Consider the following 20,309-nt stretch of genomic DNA (forward strand, 5'->3'; position numbering starts at 1 on the left):
TACTAATAATGTTAAGAAACCATTTGTTATGGTTATCTCCATATAAGAAATAATCTAGCACTGCTAATGATTGCTTATTTTCTGTACAAGAAATAAGTATGTTTAAAGGGACACTAAACCCAGTTTTTTTCTTTCGTGATTCAGATAGAGCATGCAATTTTTTTTTTAATTCTTTATTTTATTCCAACAAAGCAAGATAATTATAAGTGCAAAAAAGAAATAGGTTTAACAATTTGTTAAATGGCACAAGAAAATAAATAAAAAGCTTGTTATACATGTCATATCATATCATTTTACTAGATTCTTGTACTAACATTTTCAAACTTAACGGTAGTACAACCAAAATTTATTATTAATGTTAAGATTAATTTTGATTTTTAACCTCGTTATATGCTTTGTTGTTTTTTTCTCAATTAATAAAAAAAAGAACAAGAGAAAGATATTACTTAGATTTTTACCAGTTTGTTTTGTATTATAATATTTTGGACCTGTGGCTGAAGAGGAAAAAAAAAAAAAAAAAAAAAAAAAAAAATTACCATAAATTTAAAAGAACAATTTCAGTATTCCGAAATGGGTATATTATCTTATCTATTTCACCCGTAGGGAGCGATTTAATAAATTTTGACCATTTTTGAAAAAATCTATTTATTTCAGATTCTATATTTAGATCTGTTGCTAGTTGCTCAACCAAGCATTGTTTTTTGAGATAATTCTTAAGTTCTACTATTGATGGTATTGTGCTATTCTTCCATTCTTTAAATATCAGATTTCTGGATGCGAGGATAACTAAATTTATAATTGCTATTTCTTTTAAGTCTGAGTTCTTATCCTTTAAGAAGATAATATCTATGTCTGAAAACCTGAAAGAGGTTATTTTCAAGGCTTTCTCTATCCAGAATTCGACTTTAAGCCAAAATTGATAAATTTTAGGGCAGGACCATATCATATGTATTATATCGGCAGCAGGTAGCCTACACTTGGGGCATTTATTAAAGTTTAAGTTGTGCCATCTATAACCTTTGTCTGGAGTATAATAAGCTAAGTATATTAATTTGATATGGGATTCCCTCCAGGTCTCTGAGATAGTAGCCTTATGAAGCAGGGCTAAGGAACGTATTACTTGATGCTCTAGGCCATGTTCGTACATAAGAAGATTCAGCCATTTATGCGCTATATACGCAATATTTTTTTCTCCCTCATAGCTGAGCAAGAAATTATACCAAGAAGAGATAGATGTTAGTCCTGCTCTGATTAAGACCGACCAATTTTCCAGCTTACCCCATGACCAACTCTGCGAAAATTTACTGATTAGTTGAAACGTGTAGTGTGTAGCTTGGAGATAAGTGAAGAAATCACGATTATCCAAGTTATACTCTTGTTTCAACTCTTCAAAAGCTTTTATATTTTCTGTCTCTGAATTAATGAGTTGACTTACATAGTATATCCCATGTTGCTTCCATTTTAGTAATAATGGTGACTGTAAACCTTCCTGAAATTCTGGGTTTCCTATGAATGTTTGATATTTTGGAATATTTGTATTAACTCCAACTTTTTTCCCAATTTTATTCCAGGCCTGAATGATCGTATAAATTGTTTTAATTTTTCTCACTTGTTTAGGTATTAACTGGGAGGGAAGATGTAAAAGAGATGTTGGTATAAAAGGAAAGATCATATTTAATTCCAGTTCGTTATCTGTAAAATGATCTGCTGCTGATATCCAGTCTGCAGCTATGCGTCCTAGCATGACTAAATTGTATAAATGTATATCAGAGAGGGCCATACCTGCAAATTGCCTAGGTAGAGTTAATTTCTGAAGCGAGATTCTAGGCTTTTTAGACTGCCATATAAAACGTCTAAGATTATAGTTAAACTTTTTTATATCGTAGGATTTTATCAGCAAAGGTAGATTCTGTAAAATATAGAGGATTTTAGGTAAAATTATCATCTTAAAGAGGGCTATTCGCCCTGAGATAGAGAGAGGCAATTTTTGCCAGTTTCTCATATAATCAATAGCTTGATTAAGAATAGGAGTTATATTAAGAGAGTACCACTCTGAGGGTTTATTTGAAATTATAATTCCTAAATATCTGAAGGAGTTAGTAACTATTTTAAAAGGATTTTCTATTCGTGAATTTTCTGTCTTTCTTAGCCATAATAGTTCCGTTTTCGTATTATTTACTTTATAGCCAGAACACTTGCCAAATAGCTCAATTATTTTAATAAATTTAGGTATATTTAGTGAGGTATTAGAGATGTACAACAATAGGTCATCAGCATATAGAGCCACTTTCAACTCTTTTTTATAGATTTTTATGCCATCAATCTGCTGTCTAATTTTCATTGCTAGTGGCTCTATTGCTAGATTAAAGAGTAGCGGCGATAATGGGCAGCCTTGTCGGGTGCCCCTTTCCAATCTGATTGCCTCAGAAACCTGCCCGTTTATAATCAAGCTAGTGGATGAACATGCACATATTCTCTCCACCAGTTTGAGAAAATTATTACCCAAACCGAAGCGTGATAGTGTGTCAATCAAATACTCATGATTAACACGGTCAAACGCTTTTTCGGCGTCAACTGCTATAACTGCAGCATCTGGATAGTCTTTCGAAAGATTTATCTCAAGATTCTTGAAATAATCAATGGTCAGGAGCAACTGTCTAATTTTAGCCGCTGAGTTACGATTACTAAGGAAACCTACTTGATCTTTATGAATTATTTCTTTTAACCCTTCCTGTAGTCTTGAAGCTAAGATAGATGCAAATATCTTGTAGTCGGTGTTTAGCAAGGCAATTGGCCTATATGAGTCTCTATCAGAGGGGTTCTTTCCAGGTTTAAGGATAAAAATTGTAAATGATGCTAGGAAATTAGCTGGGATTTGTGTCTCTCCTAATAGATACTGATTAAAAAGTTTGGTGAGATAGGGAATAAGAGATAGTGCCATGGATTTATAAAAATCATTTGGCATTGCATCTGGTCCAGGAGCTTTCTCCATTTTCAATGCTTGAATAGCTTTTAGTACTTCGCTTTCAGAGATAGGTAGATTCAATTTATTATTAAATTCAGAATTAGCTTTTGTTACTTTCAGTTCTTTCCAAAAGTTTTCACTAGCGGCTTTAACTACTGCGGTAGAGGAGTAAATTATTTTATAGCTTTGATAGAAAGCTTCTAAGATGTCTTCAGTAGTACTTAATTTTTTATTATTGATCTGAATTAATTCAAATAGTGAGGTTTGTTTAAAATTTTTTACTAGTCTAGACAAAAGTTTGCCTGATTTATTCCCAAACTTGTAAAGTTTTGCTTGGTATTTTAATTCTGAGCGTATTGTATAGGTTGTTAATAAGGAGTCCCGTTCTTTTTTAAGTTTATTATATCTAGTCCAATTTTCTTCATTTAAACAATTTAGGTATCTATTATATGCGTTACTTACTGCCATCGTGATTTGTTTCTCCTTTAAGCAATATTTCCGCTTAGCCCTTGCCACATAAGCAATAATTTCACCCCTTAAGACCGCTTTTGCCGATTCCCACACTATCGAAAAGTTAGAGACTGATCCCATATTAAAATGAAAAAATTCCTCTAATTTATTTTTAAGCCAATTTCTGAATTTGGGGTCATTGTTAAGATATTTTGGATAAAAAAAACGAGCCCTTCCCCTTTGAGTATTGTTACTAGGGACATCTAACATTACAGGGGCATGGTCTGAAATGCATATTTCAGATATTTTAGCTTTAGCCCCAGTTTTAAATAAACTATCATTTACTAAAATCAAATCAATTCTAGACATTGATTTAAATGTCTTTGAATAACAGGTATAGTTTTTGGAATCAGGATTTTGAGCTCTCCAAATGTCCCTAAGTACTAGATTTTGAAAGATGGCTTTAAAAATTTTTGATTCTAAGTTATCTTTTTTTGTCTTTTTCTGCCTAGTACCTCTTCTTAGTCTGTCCAGAGGATATCGGGGGGCCATATTAAAATCGCCTGCCAAAATTATATGCCCTTCTGCCACATTAAGCAATTGAACCTGGAGGGAATCCCAAAAGTCTGTATCTATTATATTAGGTGCGTATAAGTTACAAATTGTGTACACAACCTTTGCAATTTTCAATTTTATAATTATATATCTACTATTAGGGTCAATTATTGTCAAAAGTTTATCATATATTAGTTTTTTTCCTAATAGGATAGCTACCCCCTTTTTCCTGTTAAGAGATGGAGCATATATTACCTCTGATACCCATAGTGATTTTAGTTTCATTGATTCTTCCTTATTTAAATGAGTTTCCTGTATTAATGCTATTGAGGTATTTAATTTCTGTAAGTGTGTTAAGATCATTTTCCGTTTGATAGGAGAGGTAATGCCCCCTACGTTCCAGGATGTGATTCTATAATTTCTATTCATCTAAGTTACTGTATAAAGAGAGGGGAAAAAAAAAAAAAAAAAAAAAAAATTTTTTTTTTTTAAAAAAAGAAAACAAAAACAAGGCAAAATCTTCCTCCTCAACCACAAAGATCCTCTTCTACTAACCATCGTTAGAATTAACATTGTATTGAATTTAAAGTGTTAACTAGTTTGACTCTGACTTAGGACTCTTTAGAGTCCATGCTCAGCCAACTTTTTTTCTGCCTCAGACGCTGTCAGATAGAAAAAAGTTTGACCATCCAATGTCACCTTGAGCCTAGCTGGGTATATAACTGTGGCCTGCCAACCTGCTTTTAGCATTTTTCCACATACTGGGGAGAGTTCCTTTCTTTTAGCTGAGATCTCAGTGGAGAAATCTTGAAATAATAAAATTTTAGATCCATTATATAGTATGGGCTGGCTTTTCCGATAATATTGAAGAAAAAGCATTTTGTCTTGATAATTTAGAAATTTAGCTATGATTGGCCTTGGTTTGGTCGAGTTATTTGGGTTATTGGAAGGTCTCCCCAGTCTGTGGACTCTTTCTATTAAAAAGGACGTGTGCGTTGAAGGGATACTTAACATCTGAGGAAGTGTATCTGTCATAAATTTCATTAAATCTTCATATTGTGGAGATTCTGGATATCCAATGATTCTTAAGTTATTTCTCCTTGATCTATTTTCAAGATCGTCTATTTTAGCTTGAAGCCTAAGAATCATGTTCTGGTTATCACTAATTTTAGGAGTATAAGAGTTAGTTACGTCTTCAAGATCAGATATTCTCTGCTCCATTTCTTGTATTCTTTGAGAAAACTGTCTTACCTCAGATGTTAGTGCCACTATATCCTGTCTAATTTCATTTCTTAAACTGTCAAATTTAGGGGAGATGGCCTCCAAGATACTTGCGACTAAGAATTGTGAACCTTGTGTCTCTGTGAGGTTTAAATTTTGTGTTATAGCGGGGGTTTCAAGTGTTAATGGAGGGGCCTCTGTTAGATTCTTATTTCTACGATCTCTTGATTTGGGTGCCATGCCTGGATTAGGTTTAATAGTGAGTGAAGGGGAAGTGACATATTTATCCATCTATGTATATATAAAAAAAAAAAAAAAAAAAAAAAAAGTGCTTGTAAAGTTAAACAACCGTAGCAGTGGGTGGTACGTGAATTGTGAGGGGAAGAGAGAAAAAAAAAAAAAAAAAAAAAGGGAGTGTGGAAGTGATTTGTGTGGTGAGGGAAAAAAAAATAATAATTAAATAAAAAAAAAAGTGCTTTACATATAGTGAGTTATAGACCAGATTTAGGCAACCATTCAAGAGCGCAGTGTCACTTATATAGGCTTTGAATTTTTATATATAGTACTTAATACCCTCTTTCCTATTTTTGATCCTCTTTCTTCCCTTCCTTTCCCCTCTCTTTATGTAAATTAAGATAGCTGGCAAGCTTTTAGAGAAAAAATATTATATTCGTAATAAAGTCTGCAGTCTGTTTATCACTATTCTGTGATAAAGATGAAGGATTGAAAAAGATTATATCAACAAAACAAGGTCACCTGCTATCATACAAGATTCTATCCATTAACAGTCGCCCTGTGTATTTGATACTCATGTGTTAATGGGTAAAAGAGGCTTATAATCCCCAAGAGTTCTAATTGTAATATTTTTGTTATTAAATTCCCAGTTCTAACATTAGTATAAAAAAACTGCTATCAAGTTATTTTAGACAATTTTATCTAGCAGTCCTTTTTTTGAAATACTACATAGATTTCTCTGATTTTTCCAACCGTTTAATCCCTTATTATCATTCAGCTGTGAGTCTATTCCTAGTGTGTATATACGTCTAAATTATTGTTTAAGGAAAAAAGTTAAACAGGCACATTCTATTATGAACACTATATAGATATCTAATCAGAACCATCATATTTGTTGTATATTACAAAACACACAAAAAAAATAAAAAAAAAACGTTTTTGTTTTGATTTATAACTTTCAGACTCTGAGTTATTATGTATCCAGAAAAGTCCAATAGACTAAAGAACCTTAGCACTTCAACAGGTTCAGTTAGTTGCGACTTTGTATACCCAGATATACTTGTGCTTATATAAAGATGTTTGAGTCAATCTTTAAATATATTAGACAAGTTCCGCTTTAATAGTACCAGTCCGGTTTAACTGTTAAGTCTGACACTGTTCAAATTTCCTTTAGATCAATCCTCAACCAATGTAGCACGCCAGCAACACATATTAGATAAGTTCCACTTTAATAGTATCAGTCCGGTTTAACTGTTAAGTCTGACACTATTCAGATTGCTTTAGGTCAATCCTCAACCAATATAGCACGCCAGCATCACCCTGCTTTTACAGTTATCTCTCTTCCCCCTTTTCTCTACTTTTCTTTCTTACCCTTTCGGCGTTGGTATTTCAACTGTCATCGGGGATTAGCCGAACAAATTCACAAGATCTGTAGCACATATATTTACCCCTTAGCTTCCTCCGACAGAAACAGGTTCTATAGCTCTTGTTTTTCACCAGCCGGTTCAGTCTGTCAGCCTCTGGAGCCTCATCCCCGTGTTTGATCAAATGGATCACTCTGCGTTAGATCCAGTCAGGAAGGGGGGCCGGTTCCGTCAGCTGCCGCTGTACCTCTGTGTCAGCTCACCACACGCAGCATCGGTGGGTGGGAGCGACCTCACTCAACTCAGCCTCAGACCACCCCTGGAGAGATACAGGAAACGAGCATCGAACCTCAGCAGGACGCCACACTCGAAATGGGGTAAATATCGCTAAGGCAAATCCAATAACTTGATAAAGGGTAAGAAAATTACTTGTTGACCTACTACCTCCTCTACCCAGCCGGGGGAGGGAGGGAGGACTTCACCGTTGCAACTGTAATGCTCAGTTTTGTATGCAGTTTTATTTGCCAGATATGTAACAAATAGTCAAGGCAATGGTAATATTGCTCTCTTGTCCAAAGATTTTCTTTAGCGTATGTTCATAGTTTACGCTATAGAGGTAACTGGAGCGTAGTGTTAGCCAGCTGCAGGATTTCTCTCAGGCTTTGAGGGACCAAGCGCAACACGCCGCCAAGGTGTAGCTGCAGGGGAGTGCTACCTGCACAGGTGCAATTAGTGTACAGGCTCCTCCTCTTCCTCTCTCCTCAGAGCATGCAATTTTAAGCAACTTTCTAATTTACTCCTATTATCTATTTTTCTTCGTTTTCTTGCTATCTTTAATTGAAAAAGAATTGCATCTAAGCTTTTTTTTTATTCAGAACTCTGGACAGCACTTTTTTATTGGTGGATGAATTTATCCACCAATCAGCAAGAACAACCCAGGTTGTTCACCAAAAATGGTCCGGCATCTTAACTTACATTCTTGCATTTCAAATAAAGATATTAAGAGAATGAAGGAAATTTGATAATAGGAGTAAATAAGGAAGTTGCTTAAGATTTCATGCTCTATCTGAATCACAAAAGAAAAAATTTGGGTTCAGTGTCACTTTAAGCACTAGTAATGCTAATTACAGATATGTTTATCCTGTATATAAAAATAAGCATGATAAAACATTGGTTAGGTTGATAAACCACCAAATAAGAGAATTTGCTATATAACAAATAAGCATGTTTAAGCATTGAAAAAAACTAAATAAAATCACCATATATTTATTTTCAATATAAGAAATAAGTACACTTAAAGTGAATGTCAAGTTTGATGAATCAGTGTCCGGTTTTTAAAAAACCCTATTAAAAACAGGGGCACTTTCATTCATCAAACTTTACATTTCACTCGTTTTGTTAAAATACTTAGATTTTAATCTTGAAAGTCGCTCCAGCGATTCCCCCTCCTGCCGCTCGTCACTTTATACGTCAGCAATGATGAATATAGCATCCTCCAATCAAGGCTCCCCCCCCCCCCCAAGGGGAATCCTTGCCTGAGGCAACGCCGTGATTGGAGGAAGCCGGATTTGTCATTTTTGACATATGAAGAGGCTTGCGACGGACGGGGGAAGCGCTGGAGCAGCTTTCAAGATAAAAAGTATTTTAACAAAACGAGTGAAAAGTTTGATGAATGAAAGTGACCATGTTTTTAATAGGGTTTTTAAAAACCGGGCACTGATTCATCAAACTTGACATTTACTTTAAGTATTAGAAATGCTGATGAAGCACAGGTAAGTTTATCCTCTATATAATAAATTTGTTCTATTATTTGCAATGCTATGTTTAAACAATGTTGATGCTAAAAAAAAAAAAAAAAAAAAAAAAGGTTAATTTTCTATATCAGCAATAAGTGTGTTTAAAGGGACACTGAACTCGAAACTCGTTTGCATAAATGAAATTAATGTGGTGAATTAATACCCTTTTTAATGTACTTTTGTTTATAAGTGTTTACTGTTTCACCGCAATATTGCTTTCATTTTTTGACAACCCAGGTTGGAATATGGTGTTACTTAGCCCAATGCACATGCACAAGCTAGCGCAACATCATTAAAGACGTCACTCGCTGGATCTCTGTGTTGAATGTAGGATGGCTGCATGCATGAATGTGTTATTCCAGTATGTGGTTGCAGGTAATATTGGCTTCAGATGAAGAAAAGCGCATGCACAATCAAAAACAGACGGAATGCGCATGCGCAAGACCACTAGTAAATATTATAATTTTATGCAACAAAACAGCCGCCGATTGGTGGGTTGCCCATATTCCATGCCCATATTAGTGGGTTGTCTTTCATGATGTCATTTTTTTTAGATAATAAACAGGTCATTCAACATTTGCAGTAAGTGCATTTTATCAGTTTGATATTGAGCAATAGTTTTTTATAATAGTTTTAAACATTTTTTTTTTTACAGTAATCTTTTAAGCATTGGCAATGTGATATAATAAAGAAATATGTCAATTATAAGACATGTATATGACTTAAGCTGAGCCGCATTGCGCTTCTTACCGACCCTGCTACCCATTAATATTGTAAACGTTATGGCACTCAATAAAATGACCCAGCGATCGCTTTAACAAAGGATAAAATCCCTGTAACATGAGGGATAGCCATAGCCCACAGATACATTACCATTATATATAGGCACGCCCTGATATCTGCTCACCACTTCCCCGGGAGGGTCCGTGAAGTAGCGATCCCCTTTGAAGAGATCCACCGCCTCCGGTGGAGTTAGGTGTCAGAGGAAAAGGCCCATGACACTGCCTTAGGGATACCAGCCTGTACGCCAGTGCACGCCTAAGTGTTTCTGCAGCAGGGGGGGGGGGGGTGAACTCCAACCACCGCAGGAACACCATGAAATGAAGTTCCCATAGAAGCTGTGGCCCCATCTGTCCCTTATTTGAAATTAAAATTAGGGGTCTAGGAGAGAATACTACTCTGAAGAGAGTCCAGCTGACCTCAAATAGACCGGGTCTGTAGAGAGACACAACAGTTCCCTACGCCCGGGGTTAGAGGGACAAGAGTTATGGAGAGAAAGAAGTGGCATATATAATTAGCTCCTTCATAAATAAGCTTAGATTACTGGAGCCCAAGAGTCTCAACACCATATAGCTCCCTCTAAATAAAGCCACTGGACTGTGAGAGGGAGAAACACCATAATAATGGATTGCGACATACAGTCTTATTTTGGCTGTAGTAAAGTTTACCCCCCTATCTGGAAGGGACCTATGCATCTATGCTCATCTTAAAGCCGTGCTGTCCATTAAGCAATCTGCAAGCTCACACTGTTCTCTTAGGCAACAAGCCATTAGAAAGTAAACATAAAGCATTACTTACCCAACTTCTTGTATCCTGAAGGAGTCCTTAAAACAAAGATAAAAACAGAATTTATGCTTACCTGATAAATTACTTTCTCCAACGGTGTGTCCGGTCCACGGCGTCATCCTTACTTGTGGGATATTCTCCTCCCCAACAGGAAATGGCAAAGAGCCCAGCAAAGCTGGCCATATAGTCCCTCCCAGGCTCCGCCTACCCCAGTCATTCGACCGACGGACAGGAGGAAATATATATAGGAGAAACCATATGGTAACGTGGTGACTGGAGAAAATAATTCATCAGACCTGATTAAAAAACCAGGGCGGGCCGTGGGCCGGACACACCGTTGGAGAAAGTAATTTATCAGGTAAGCATAAATTCTGTTTTCTCCAACATAGGTGTGTCCGGTCCACGGCGTCATCCTTACTTGTGGGAACCAATACCAAAGCTTTAGGACACGGATGAAGGGAGGGAGCAAATCAGGTCACCTAAACGGAAGGCACCACGGCTTGCAAAACCTTTCTCCCAAAAATAGCCTCCGAAGAAGCAAAAGTATAAAATTTGTAAAATTTGGCAAAAGAGTGCAGTGAAGACCAAGTCGCTGCCTTACATATCTGGTCAACAGGAGCCTCGTTCTTGAAGGCCCATGTGGAAGCCACAGCCCTAGTGGAGTGAGCTGTTATACTTTCAGGAGGCTGCCGTCCGGCAGTCTCAAAAGCCAATCTGATAATGCTTTTAAGCCAAAAGGAAAGAGAGGTAGAAGTTGCTTTTTTACCTCTCCTTTTACCAGAATAAACAACAAACGAAGAAGATGTTTGTCTGAAACCTTCAGTAACCTCTAAATAGAATTTTAGAGCACGGACTACGTCCAAATTGTGTAACAAACGTTCCTTCTCTGAAACTGGATTCGGACACAAAGAAGGTACAACTATCTCCTGGTTAATATTTTTGTTGGAAACAACCTTCGGAAGAAAACCAGGCTCAGTACGCAAAACCACCTTATCTGCATGGACCAGATAGGGCGGAGAACACTGCAGAGCAGATAACTCAGAAACTCTTCTAGTAGAAGAAATTGCAACCAAAAAACAAAACTTTCCACGATAATAACTTAATATCTACGGAATGTAAGGGTTCCAACGGAACCCCTTGAAGAACTGAAAGAACTAGATTAAGACTCCAGGGAGGAGTCAAAGGTCTGTAAACAGGCTTGATTCTAACCAGAGCCTGAACAAACGCTTAAACAGATAAAGCAGAGATCTGTCCCTTCAGAGAACTTGCAGATAATCCTTTCTCCAAACCTTCTTGTAGAAAGGAAAGAATCTTAGGAATTTTTATCTTGTTCCATGGGAATCCTTTAGATTCACACCAACAGATATATTTTTTCCATATTTTATGGTAAATTTTTCTAGTTACAGGCTTTCTAGCCTGAATAAGAGTATCTATTACAGAATCTGAAAACCCACACTTTGATAGAATCAAGCGTTCAATCTCCAAGCAGTCAGTTGGAGGAAAACCAGATTCGGATGTTCGAATGGACCCTGAACAAGAAGGTCCTGTCTCAAAGGTAGCTTCCATGGTGGAGCCGATGACATATTCACCAGGTCTGCATACCAAGTCCTGCGTGGCCACGCAGGAACTATCAAGATCACCGAAGCCCTCTCCTGATTGATCCTGGCTACCAGCCTGGGAATGAGAGGAAACGGTGGGAATACATAAGCTAGGTTGAAGATCCAAGGTGCTACTATTGTATCCACTAGAGTCGCCTTGGGATCCCTGGATTTGGACCCGTAACAAGGGACCTTGAAGTTCTGACGAGAGGCCATCAGATCCATGTCTGGAATGCCCCATAATTGAGTTATTTGGGCAAAGATTTCCGGATGGAGTTCCCACTCCCCCGGATGCTCCTCCATCACCAGGGAACTCCTTGTTCCCCCCTGATGGTTGATATATGCAACAGTCGTCATGTTGTCTGATTGACACCTTATGAATTTGGCCTTTGCTAGTCGAGGCCAAGCCTTGAGAGCATTGAATATCGCTCTCAGTTCCAGAATGTTTATCGGGAGAAGAGAGTCTTCCCGAGACCATAGACCCTGAGCTTTCAGGGGTTCCCAGACCGCGCCCCAGCCCACCAGACTGGCGTCGGTCGTGACAATGACCCACTCTGGTCTGCGGAAGCTCATTCCCTGTGACAGGTTGTCCAGGGTCAGCCACCAACTCTGAGCATGCACAGTTGTAATGGTCTTAGATGAATTCGTGCAAAAGGAACTATGTCCATTGCCGCAACCATCAAACCTATTACTTCCATGCACTGCGCTATGGAAGGAAGAAGAACAGAATGAAGTACCTGACAAGAGCTTAGAAGTTTGATTTTCTGGCCTCTGTCAGAAAAATCTTCATTTCTAAGGAAACTATTATTATTCCCAAGAAGGGAACTCTTGTTGACGGGGACAGAGAACTTTTTTCTATGTTCACTTTCCACCTGTGAGATCTGAGAAAGGCTAGGACAATGTCCGTATGAGCCCTTGCTTTTGACAGAGACGACACTTGAATCAGGATGTCGTCCAAGTAAGGTACTACTGCAATGCCCCTTGGTCTTAGCACCGCTAGAAGGGACCCTAGTACCTTTGTGAAAATCCTTGGAGCAGTGGCTAATCCGAATGGAAGTGCCACAAACTGGTAATGCTTGTCCAGAAAGGCGAACCTTAGGAACCGAAGATGTTCCTTGTGGATAGGAATATGTAGGTACGCATCCTTTAAATCCACCGTGGTCATGAATTGACCTTCCTGGATGGTAGGAAGGATCGTTCGAATGGTTTCCATTTTGAACGATGAAACCCTTAGAAACTTGTTTAAAATCTTGAGATCTAAAATTGGTCTGAATGTTCCCTCTTTTTTGGGAACTATGAACAGGTTGGAGTAAAACCCCATCCCTTGTTCTCCTAATGGAACAGGATGAATCACTCCCATTCTTGACAGGTCTTCTACACAATGTAAGAATGCCTGTCTTTTTATTTGGTTCGAAGATAATTGAGACCTGTGGAACCTTCCCCTTGGGGGTAGTTCCCTGAATTCCAGGAGATAACCTTGAGAAACTATTTCTAGCGCCCAAGGATCCTGAGTATCTCTTGCCCAAGCCTGAGCAAAGAGAGAAAGTCTGCCCCCCACCAGATCCGGTCCCGGATCGGGGGCCAACACTTCATGCTGTTTTGGTAGCAGTGGCAGGTTTCTTGGCCTGCTTACCCTTGTTCCAGCCTTGCATCTGTCTCCAGGCTGTCTTGGTTTGAGAAGTATTACCCTCTTACTTAGAGGGTGTAGAATTTGAGGCTGGTCCGTTTCTGCGAAAGGGACGAAAATTTGGCTTATTTTTAGCCTTAAAAGACCTATCCTGAGGAAGGGCGTGGCCCTTTCCCCTAGTGATGTCTGAAATAATCTCTTTCAAGTCAGGGCCAAAACAGTGTTTTACCCTTGAAAGGGATGTTAAGCAATTTGGTCTTGGAGGACACATCCGCTGACCAAGACTTTAGCCAAAGCGCTCTGCGCGCCACTATAGCAAACCCTGAATTATTCGCCGCTAATCTAGCTAATTGCAAAGCGGCATCTAAAATAAAAGAGTTAGCCAATTTAAGTGCATGAACTCTGTCCATAACCTCCTCATACGAAGATTCTTTATTGAGCGACTTTTCTAGTTCTTCGAACCAGAAACACGCAGCTGTAGTGACAGGAACAATGCATGAAATTGGTTGTAGAAGGTAACCTTGCTGAACAAATATCTTTTTAAGCAAACCCTCTAACTTTTTATCCATAGGATCTTGAAAACACAACTATCTTCTATAGGAATAGTAGTGCGTTTGTTTAGAGTAGAAACCGCCCCCTCGACCTTGGGGACTGTCTGCCATAAGTCCTTTCTGGGGTCGACTATAGGAAATAATTTCTTAAATATAGGGGGAGGAACAAAAGGTATGCCGGGCCTTTCCCACTCCTTATTTACTATGTCCGCCATCCGCTTGGGTATAGGAAAAGCATCAGGGGACACCGGAACCTCTAGGAACTTGTCCATCTTACATAATTTCTTTGGAATGACCAAATTGTCACAATCATCCAGAGTAGATAATACCTCCTTAAGTAGTGCGTGGAGATGTTCTAATTTAAATTTAAATGTTACAACATCAGGTTCAGCTTGTTGAGAAATTTTCCCTGAATCTGAAATTTCTCCCTCAGACAAAACCTCCCTCCTGGCCCCTTCAGATTGGTGTGAGGGCATGTCAGAACAGTTATCATCAGCGTCCTCTTGCTCTTCAGTGTTTAAAACAGAGCAATCGCGCTTTCTCTGATAAGTAGGCATTTTGGATAAAATGTTTGCAATAGAATTATCCATTACAGCCGTTAATTGTTGCATGGTAATAAGTATTGGCGCACTAGATGTACTAGGGGCCTCTTGTGTGGGCAAAACTGGTGTAGACACAGAAAGGGATGATGCAGTACCATGCTTACTCCCCTCATTTGAGGAATCATCATGGGCAATATCATTATCTATGGCATTATTGTCCCTACTTTGTTTGGACACTATGACACAATTATCACATATATTTAAATGGGGAGAAACCTTGGCTTTCATACATATAGAACATCGTTATCTGATGGTTCAGACATGTTAAACAGGCTTAAACTTGTCAACAAAGCACAACAAACGTTTTACAATAAAACCGTTACTGTCACTTTAAATTTTAAACTGAACACACTTTATTACTGAATATGTGAAAAAGTATGAAGGAATTGTTCAAAATTCACCAAAATTTCACCACAGTATCTTAAAGCCTTAAAAGTATTGCACACCAAATTTGAAAGCTTTAACCCTTAAAATAACGGAACCGGAGCCGTTTTTACATTTAACCCCTATACAGTCCCAGGTATCTGCTTTGCTGAGACCCAACCAAGCCCAGAGGGGAATACGATACCAAATGATGCCTTCTATAAGCTTTTTCAGTGGTTCTTAGCTCCTCACACATGCATCTGCATGCCTTGCTTTCCAAAAACAACTGCGCATTAGTGGCGCGAAAATGACCAAAAAAACTCTTAGCCATCTCCGTGGAGATGTTGCCTGTGCAACGGCAAAGAGAATGACTGGGGTAGGCGGAGCCTGGGAGGGACTATATGGCCAGCTTTGCTGGGCTCTTTGCCATTTCCTGTTGGGGAGGAGAATATCCCACAAGTAAGGATGACGCCGTGGACCGGACACACCTATGTTGGAGAAATCAGTGTAACTAACACGGTTTGCCTGAATGGAGGATAGCATAAGAACACTGGAAGGATACATGGGAACTTCCTTGTGACCACTAGCATCTAATATAGATCAAAACTCTAATTGCATGGCTTTCAACAATTCACCCTCTTGCAGGAAACAATCCATGGAGGACAAAAAAAACCCCTGAATCTTTAGCAGAGCACTTCTCTCTGCCAACCTTCATGAAACGAGGCAAAGAACTACTGAGAGGGTAGGGGAAGTGGGAGGGATATTTAATGCATTGTTTGTGGTGTCTTTGCTCTTCCTGGAGGCCAGGTGAAGTATTTCCCCCTAGGTTATGAAAGGATTTTGTGGACTCTTGCTGCCATTAGAAAGAAAAAGTAATGCAGAGACAGGGAGCAGGTGTAAAAAAAAAAAAGACAAATGCACACAGGGGGGAGTGAGGCAATAATTCACACAGCTTGTCTACTTGCACATGCAAAGATTAAAACCTCACAATCACCATGCATGGTCTCCTTCCTGCACAGCATGCTTAAAACTGGCAGATGACTGGGGGCCAGGATTTGTATAGTAGATAATAAGTTGGACAACCCAGCTCGTACATTTTTAATTGTTACTCTTTAATGGTTTTGCAATTTCCAAAACCACACAAGTGATGTCATAACTTACTTGCGCAGCAGTAAGGTCATATCCTAGGATCATGTGAACGGAAAAGGTCACAACACTGGCAATCACAACAACAATTGGAGCAATTCCTACAGTTATGCTCTGGAAATATCCTGCTTTTTCCAGGATGTTTTGCTCAGTCTCACGAATTTCTAGACAGAAACAGGTTTTTATAAAACATGGTGTGGGCAAAAGAAACAAATGTAACTTTTCTTGTAGTTAACAATTCTATAGGCATTAAAACTTGGTTATGGTTTTATAACAACATAGAAGAGTTTATTCACTACATACCACTCAATATTATTTAGCCCAAACTAAGAAACAAGTGTTACGAGAAGGAAGAATATGACTTCTTTTGTGTAAAAATTGTGTTAGGTCTCACACCCCCCTAGAGAGGCCAGTGAGCACAAATCTGTAACTTAGGGTTTCAAAACCAGCTATTGATTTGCAACATTTGCAGGTTACAGGTTGCTTTTTGGCCTCACTAGGGAGCATGGAGCTAGCACAATTTTACACAAAACGGGTTTCAGTTTAAGATACAGTATACTTAATGTATATAGGCACAAATAAAGTATCTGAGCTAGATCTTCTCTGAAATAACATGCTCATAATTGTACTATATAAAACACATATATATCTGCAATGAACATTTACTTATCACTTACAGGGATTCTGAACCCAATTTTCTTTTCATGATTCAGACAGAGCATGCAATTTTAAGCAACTTTCTAATTTGCTCCTATCATCAATTTTTCTTTGTTCTCGTGGTATTTTTATTTGAAAAAGTAGGAATGTAATCTTACGAGCTGGCCCATCTTTGGTTCAGCACCTGGGAAGCGCATATTGATTGGTGGCTAAATGTTAGCGCTATCCAGGATGCTGAACCAAAAATGGGCCAGCTTCTAAACTTACATTCCTGCTTTTTCAAATAAAGATACATAAACAATGAAGAAAAATTGATGATAGGAGTAAATTAGAAAGTTGCTTAAAATTGCATGCTCTATCTGAATCATTAAAGAAAAAAAAATGCGGGTTCAGTATTCCTTTACAAGAAGAACCACCACAGAAGAGTGAATCTAAGCATGCAAATTCCAACCACACAAGTCAGACAGAACTTACTCTGCACATCTTGAGAGAAAGCCTTTACCCAGGCGTACATTTTTATAAATTTAATGTAGTTCAGAATTTCGTTCATCTTTTGTACACGGTCGTCTGTGACACACACACATTTTCTTCTGAAATAGGCAGTAAGTCTGGATACAAACATCTACAGGGATTGCAAAAGTTTTCATGAAATTGCTGTATTCATACTGAACTCACAGAAAAGAGATGTTTTAAATCTTACAATACTTAAAGGGCCATAATACCCAAATGTTTAAACACTTGAAAGTGATGAGTTGACTAGAAAATATCACCTGAACATCTCTATGTAAAAAAGAAAGATTTTTTAAGTTTCTCAGTAGCCACATCCCATTGTAAAGGACTTCTAAGCAGCAAATAAGTATGTCTGTTCTGGGACAGCTAAGGGAGTGAGCTTTCGTGCACACTCACCTTATTTCCCTATTTAGTGTAAGGAAGTTTACTATGAAATCTCATGAGAGTTAAGTCAAAGATCATGAGATCACAGTAAAAGAGTTCATGACCTCAGTACTGCTGATGCCGATTGGCTGCAGTTCATTTCTTCTTTTTTTTTACCTGCCGAGTATAACTTTTTACACAGAACTTACTCTGCTGAGCTGAGGAGAATGTGAGGTAAAATATCTTCCTTTTTTAAATAGAGATGCTCAGGTGATATTTTCCTGTCAGCTTTTTACAGTTATGCTGCATCAGTTTCAAATGATTTAGCATATGAGTATTATGTCCCTTTAAATTTGTCTTTTGTTTTATCAATTTGCAAAACTGGAAATACACAGAAATGGAGTTCACTAAAATTTCAATTCAGGATTATTTTGATTTTAAAGAATTAACATTTTTTTTATGCTGAAACAGTGATTATCACCATCTAAAAAGTCCTAATCAAGAACTGCAAAAGCTTTAAAGAAATACTTGTACAACAAAACTCACTTTGCCACTTATATTTACATTTTTCTGTACAGACATTTAAAGTGACAGTCTAGTCAAAACTAAACTTTCATGATTCAGATAGGGCATGCCATTTTAAACAACTTTCCAATTTACTTTGATCAAATTTGCTATGTTCTCTTGGTATTCTTTGTTGAAAGCTAAACCTAGGTAGGCCATTGAATGCCGCCTCTTATCTCAGTGCATTTTGACAGTTTTCATGTGTGCCATACATATAACATTGTGCTCACTCCTGTGGAGTTATTTATGAGTGAGCACTGATTGGCTAATCTGTCGAAAGTACTGAAGTAAGGGGGCAGTCTGCAGAGGTTTAGATACAATGTAATAACAGAGGTAAAAAGTATTTTAATATAACAGTGTTGGTTATGCAAAAGTGGGGAATGAGTAATAAATGGATTATCTGTATTTTTAAACAAACGTTTTCAAGTAGACTGCCTCTTAAAGTATACTTTGCATGTAATAACGTGCTACATAGTCTAACAACAATCAACCAATGTATTCATCCCTATGTGCACTAAGACAAACAATTACAGAATTAATGAGACATACTCCTAAATTATAAGTGATTATTGCCTTTTTACCCCAACCATCCAAAAATAATAAACGGTACCTGAACATTTGCATCACAAAGTGGTAAATATATGCTGCAAATTGTAAACCCCTTGCATTATATAGGCACAAACACAAATTACTCACCATAGCTGGGTAAAAGAGGATGAAGATGGCAGAACCCAGAAAGCCAGTGGGACCCAGTATAAAAACATTATAAATCATTCCTAAAACAGCAATGATGGGTCCTCCAGCCAGCAGACTACCAACTGCAGCAGCTTCGAACATTCGCTGACCATCACTAGAGCACACATTTATAAGCTGTAAGGTAAAACAAGCAAAGCTTAAAGGGACAGTTTATTCAAAATTAAACTTTCATAATTCAGATAGGCCATGCAAATTTACAAATGACTTTCATCAAATTTGCTTTGTTCTCTTGGTATTTTTTTTTTTGAAGGCTAAACCTAGTCAGGTTCATATGCTTATGTTAAGCCCTTGAAGGTCCCCCTCTTATCTCAATGCATCTGACAATGTTTCACAGCTAGTAATGAGGGAGATAATATATAACTCCCAATAGGGTGCGCTCAAGACCACAGGTAAAAGTGATCTAACAATATTATTACCAAATACTGAGAATGTATAGGTATACAGGTGTATATACCAAATAGGCAAATATATAAAATGAGGTATATATTGGTAAGATAGGTATTAGGTAATAATATCATTATATCACTTGTATCCTAAATGTTTCACAGCTAGAGGGTGTTAGTTCATATGTGCCATATAGATAACATTGTGTCCTGTGGTGTTAGTTACTTATGAGAGGGCACTGACTGGCTAAAATGCAAGTCTGTCATCAGAGGTAAAAAGTATATTAATATAACTGTGCAAAACTGGGGAATGGGTAATAAAGGGATAACCTATCTTTTTTAAACAATACAAATTCTGAAGTAGACTGTCCCTTTAAGAGTCACATATTTGTTAGGAATAAATAACATTACTTATTTTAAACTGCTGCTTGTGTGAAAACACAGCAAAGTTATTGATATGAACAAGTAAGCAACAAACTAGAAAAGCATGTGTTTTGTGCTTTCAATCTTTATTTCTTTTTTTATTTTATTTATTTGAACAGCAGTAATGAGTACTGCTTGAGGCCATTTTCATAAATAAATTTAAACACAACAATTTGACTCAGAAGCAGCTTAGAACCAAGAAGAGTAAAAATATAATGTATGCTTACCTGATAAATGATTTCCTTTCTTGACAGGGAGAGTCCATGAATTCCATTCATAACCTATGGGAAATACTAGACCTGGAGGAGGCAAAGACATCCCAAACAGACCATTGAAATATTCATCCCAGTTCCCCTACCCTCTCAGTAGTTCAAGCTGAGGATAAGGAAAAGTAAAGAGATAAAAGGGGTAAAGAGGTGCCATAACAAATGCGCGCCACTACATTATTTCAGGGCGGGTTTGTGGACTCTCACTGCCAAGAAAGAAAATAATTTATCAGGTAAGCATAAATTAGATTTTCTTTGTAATGGCAGTGAGAGTCCAAATTCCATTCATAATCTATGGTTAACAAATTCCCTCAGCTGTGAACTCCACAAAAATTGTAGGGAGGGAAAG

General features: G+C 37.7%; 1 protein-coding gene across 3 annotated transcripts in view; it reads right to left on the reverse strand.

Annotated features, from left to right (window-relative positions):
* Positions 1 to 20,309, reverse strand: part of ABCC5 (ATP binding cassette subfamily C member 5) — a 259,944-nt gene that overhangs the window by 136,418 nt on the left and 103,217 nt on the right. For all 3 annotated transcript variants that reach the window (XM_053710320.1, XM_053710322.1, XM_053710321.1), the window contains exons 7-9: positions 18,829 to 19,002; positions 17,170 to 17,317; positions 16,054 to 16,202 (exon numbers count right to left, since the gene is read on the reverse strand). In XM_053710320.1, coding sequence (XP_053566295.1) covers positions 16,054 to 16,202; positions 17,170 to 17,317; positions 18,829 to 19,002 — 471 coding nt within the window. The remainder of the gene's footprint in view (positions 1 to 16,053; positions 16,203 to 17,169; positions 17,318 to 18,828; positions 19,003 to 20,309) is intronic.

Source organism: Bombina bombina, chromosome 4, assembly GCF_027579735.1.
Source record: "Bombina bombina isolate aBomBom1 chromosome 4, aBomBom1.pri, whole genome shotgun sequence".
NCBI classification, from domain to species: domain Eukaryota; kingdom Metazoa; phylum Chordata; class Amphibia; order Anura; family Bombinatoridae; genus Bombina; species Bombina bombina.